The sequence below is a fragment of the Aegilops tauschii genome, chromosome 2 (assembly GCF_002575655.3).
Source record: "Aegilops tauschii subsp. strangulata cultivar AL8/78 chromosome 2, Aet v6.0, whole genome shotgun sequence".
NCBI classification, from domain to species: Eukaryota; Viridiplantae; Streptophyta; class Magnoliopsida; order Poales; family Poaceae; genus Aegilops; species Aegilops tauschii.
Genome location: NC_053036.3, coordinates 176169868 through 176174962, shown reverse-complemented (window position 1 = coordinate 176174962; position 5095 = coordinate 176169868). Strand labels below are relative to the sequence as shown.

General features: G+C 47.1%; 1 protein-coding gene across 1 annotated transcript; it reads left to right on the top strand.

Moving 5' to 3' along the window:
- Window positions 1–3932: 3932 nt before the first annotated feature.
- LOC109757612 (NDR1/HIN1-like protein 1) lies at window positions 3933–4863 on the top strand. Its single transcript, XM_020316436.4, has one exon. It carries the CDS (start codon window positions 4008–4010, stop codon window positions 4653–4655), a length of 648 nt encoding a protein of 215 aa, XP_020172025.1. The 5' UTR covers window positions 3933–4007; the 3' UTR covers window positions 4656–4863.
- The last annotated feature ends 232 nt before the right edge of the window (window positions 4864–5095 follow it).

Genomic DNA, 5095 nt, shown 5'->3' with positions numbered 1-5095 from the left:
AACCTCTCTTAATTATTCACATCTTCTAGGCTCGTTATATGCACAAGGCATATTACTCCCCCATGACGTGATAATTAATTTATTGTACACAAGCGGAAAATAAAATCCACGTGACGACAGCCTCAAAACCCCGTGCCCACGGGGTACCCAGAAATAGCCCAAAGGAGGAAACTTAAACATGCATAACTGTGGCATACAAACTCCAGTTTCGATGATCTTGGGTTTGTTTTAAAGCTATGGACAAGCTCAAGGTCCTCACATAGAGAACCACCCAAGATCAACAATAAATAATGATGCAAAATATGCAAAGGTTTGAGATCTCTACTTGCAATGTTCTCAAGCTACTCACCCGAAAGTCCCTCTTGATAGTACGACTATCAAACCTATAATCTCATCTCCCATGAAGCACCATGAGACCGGTAAAACTAGGAGAACCTAGCTAAGTTATACGTTTTCCTTGCGTATTCCACTTCAGCTTGATGATGACTTTAATGCTTGCCTTAAGTTGGACACCTTTTCTTGACCACGAACACTTGGTGAAGATATACGAATTGCTTCCCCATATTGCAACGAGGGAAGCCTACACTTAAGACCATCCTCACATGTACAAAAGCACAATGTGGACCACAAGCTTCAAAGAATGTAACCTCCGGCTTCTCATCTTACACTTGGGACTTCTCAAACTCGATGACCATCACCACGTGATATCATCCTCACATAGGCCACTCAAAATCTTTTCTTTTGATGCAAGACTATGAGAAATACCTAACCGGCAAAGACATAGCAAACACATAGCACGGGTTAGTGCACAAAACACAATTCACAATCACGTACCATACCACTAGCTAGATCACATGATCCCATGCGGTACATTGTTTGTGCCTGTGTGTTGATCACCTAGATAGAATCTTCGAGCTACATCTTGCTCAACCAACATCTTTACTTCATGGTCCATATTGGTTTCTTCAAATCCATAATGAACTCTTCGTTTTACATCATTGGTTCAAGACTAGATCACCACCGACTCTTTCATGACCATATCAAGATTCGCCATGAACATCATATTGGTCATCACTTGCTCTTTTAAATGCCCATCACAAAGTCTTGAGAGGCACAATGAATTCTTCACTCTATTTTCTTGCTTCAAAACATGATCAATCAAAACTCAACACATGAGCTCATCATGATCTTCTTTTGATCATACCATCGCTTGAACTCTTCTCTTTAATTATACTCTCAAGACCTTGATTCTTATAAGCCCAAATGTGCAACCTTTGAGATCCTCCAGTGAACTCCACCTCGAACATATTTGTGCAGACACTGAAATCAATCTTGATGGCTTCATTAGATACATCCAAAAACAAACTAGTATCCTCAGCAGGCAAGAGACCCCGAGAGTCAAACCCTAGGCACCGTGTGCAAGGGGAGAGACTCTGTGCGCACGAGGTATCTAGAGATTGTAACACTCGACCCCATGTGCATGGGGAACAGGAAGCCCATGTGCACGGGGTGTCCAGAGTGAATACCATGAGGAATTCTTTGAGACGCTTTTGATGGAACTCTTCCCAAATAAATCCAACAAGCTTCATACATCACCGTGGAACATTTCTTCATATAACATACAATGCCCTTGATGCTTCATAGGAATTGTCATTCAATACCAAAGCTTAGAGAAAATCTTCATCTTTATTTCAATCAGCCTCAAGGCACCATCTATGTTGTATTCTTTCGAATATATCACAGTGAAAGCATTAGACCATAGAGATGGTCATTAATTACCAAAACGACACTTAGGGACTACATGCCCTTTCTCCAGGTGTCATATCCTCATCACCGAGCATCACTACTATACCGAGCAATGAGAGTTCATTGCCTCGGTAGATCCACGGTCCCTAGCATGCAAAAAAGTTGAAGTCGCCGCTGGGGTGTAGCGTGATGATAAACCGGTTGTTTGGATTGGTTAAAAATCCTGCCCTCTACTAAGTTTCCTAGCAAAATTGAAGTGATACGTTATGTCATCGATATTCGGATTCCTATGGTTGATGTAGCGGGCGATGAGTCTAGCAGTGCCCCTCCCCCATCAGTTCCCTACTCTGGCTCAAGCACCAGAAATATATTCGACATTCATATCCAGCGTCTCCTTGATCGCGCCTATCGCCAACAGACAGCATCGGATGAGTGTGCACTGAGATTGGAATGATACTAAGATTAAAACCGAATAGGGAATTATCGAAAATAGGGGATCAATTTCCTGACCTAGGGCGCGCAATTTATAAAGGTCATCCAGGGTGTTCTTTCCTTCACTTCGTCAACATTAAGAAGGAGACCTAGTAAAGAGGACGGATCGTAGACGTTGCACACTCGGAGACACAGATTGTTTGAAGACTCTTGACACTCATGTGCATGATCAATCAGGAAGGCTTGACATGATCACCCGTCAGCGCGTAGCCAGACGGTGTTGTTCCCAATCGAAGTACTTTGCCGATCGAATTACCAGAAAATCGGTTGAGACGTTGCTTTCCCTGCCGTCCACCCCATACGAAGATCAAACCGAAAACATTTTTACACATGCAGTGCAGTACTGTACTCCTTAGCTATCATCTCCAGTGATTTCTAAAGCCATTAATACGTACGTACTCTATTGGAAAGCGCGGCTCGCTCACTCACTGAAGAACAGAGAGCAGAGCGCAGAGCACGACCCGCAAAAAAAGAAGAGAAAAGAGAGCAGAGCCATAAGCACAACTGCACAAGCACGAGGACGAGCACCACCTCCGGCGCTGCTGCGTCGGCTTCGCTGCATGGCTGGTCGTCTACCTGGCGCTCCGCCCCACCAAGCCTTCATGAGACCAAACGTGGTTACAACAAAAACTAAAAAATAGAAACGCAACAAACTACCATCTGGCTTTGGCTGCTCTTGACAAAAAATAAAAACCTTTACAATGGGGTCAGGAATAATTCAGAACCTGATTACAAACACAGCCTGGGATTCGATCCCGGCGGCTGTGAGCATGTGCCAAGCGAAGCTAAAGAAGGAAAAGGGCTCAATGGTAGGTGGTATATGCATATCCATCAGCTACGGATGCTGCCTACCCTTAGCTAGAAAGGTCCGCGAAATATCCGTATATGCAAAAAGTTTCACCTAAATCCATATATTTGCGTACTCAGTGGTAGTCGGTGACTTGTGCATGGAAACGCTCAGGTTAAATATGAAGCAAATCGCGCTGGAGAGAGGAGAGGGGACATCGACTCGGGAGTTGGGGAGCGGCAGTGCGTGTAGGGCACCCTGTCCACAAACGCGCACTTGATTGCAGCTATGCATGATTCCATATGATGCGCCGCACGCCCTGGTTGTCCTACATTCACGCCCATCGGCGCCGATAGACAACAACAACCGAGCAGCAGCGGCCCATAACTTAGCCTTTTTCTGTTAATAACTGTGTCATTCTAGAGCACGTGATTTTACTACGTACTGTATTTTTGTTTTGACAATGACAATCTCTCCATCTCAGCTAAAATATTTGGCGGGAATCGGTGAGATCTGCCACCATTAGTCTAGTACTATATGAGTTGCGCTCACTGCTTCCTTACGCCTCCGTAAATAAAGATTGATGTGAACATAGCCCGATAAGGCTATAGAACGGTGGTACACATGGCCTTGTCAAACGCAACTGCATTGTTAATTTTTGTTTTTAACGAGTGCCTGATCGATTGGGACTCACTTCATGATCACCAAGCTGCCTCAAATAGCAGAATAAAGGAAGAATCTCAAAGCGCACGCGCATGCAGGACCAACCGCCCAAGTTACTCGCCAATCGAATTGGCAGAAGAATCTTCTTCGGTTGAGACGTTTTTTTTATAGGAAAATTCTTCGGTTGAGACGTTGCTCTCTGGCCTCCACCCCCATCTTCCTACTTTTAAAGCCATTAACACCCACTGAAGAGAGTAGCTAGCGCGCCACTGCACGCACACCCACCAGTCACACAGAGCACAGTACAGAGAGCAGAGCCATGAACAAGGAGAAGCACCACAGGAACGAGCACCACCTCCGGCGCTGCTGCGGTGGCTTCGCGGCATGCCTCCTAGCGCTGGTCGTCGTCGTCGCATTCATCTCGCTCGTCGTCTACCTTGCGCTCCGCCCCACCAAGCCTTCCTTCTACTTGCAGGACCTGCAGCTCCACTCCATCAACCTCGGGGACCCCTCCCTCTCTGCCACCGCGCAGGTCACGCTCGCCTCCCGCAACCCCAATGACCGCGTCGGCATCTTCTACAGGCGCCTCGACGTCTTCGTCACCTACCGCGACGAGCCCGTCACCGTGCCGATCTCCCTGCCGCCCATGTACCAGGGCCACCGGGACGTCACAATTTGGTCCCCCGTGCTGTCCGGGGAGTCCGTGCCCGTGGCCGGATACGTTGCCGAGGCCATGAAGCAGGACATCGCCTCCGGGTACGTGTCGCTGCAGGTCAAGATCGACGGCCGCGTCAAGTGGAAGGTCGGGAGCTGGATCTCCGGCAGCTACCACCTCTTCGTCAGCTGCCCCGCCATGCTCGCCGCCGGCCCCGGCGGCATGCCGCTCGGGGGTGGCCCCAACGGCACCGGGGGCGCCGTCGCGTCACTGAAATTCACGCAGCCGACAGGGTGCACCGTCGGCACGTGATAGAATGGACTCTGCATACGGTCGCACGTCCGTACTGTAAGTGGAAGGAACTACATAGCGCGGTTCTTCGGTTGTTGTGTTTATTGTAGTAGTAATATATAAATTGTCTAAAGCTCTTAATTTCTGTATGACTCGTTAAGAATAAACTGTGTTGATGCATGTACTCATTCAATTTTGGAATTCATGGGTGCGATTCTTATTTTGCCTATTATGTACATACATGTACATGTCTGTTCTTAGATATAACCCATGCGTCGCAACAAAAAAAAATCTATTTCCACAAAAATCTGAAAAACAATTTATATCGGACACATCAGGGACTTTCAGATTTTGATTTTGATGCCGATCGAATCCTCGTGCGTTGATGACGGGCTTGAGCTGGTCAGAGTAAGGTGGGCATTTGTGAGGTCGCCCCTATGACTGGAACGTGTTGGTGAAGG

Coding starts and splice junctions, on each gene's coding strand:
- LOC109757612 (XM_020316436.4), top strand. CDS start 4,008: ATGAACAAGGAGAAGCACCACAGGAACGAGCACCACCTCCGGCGCTGC.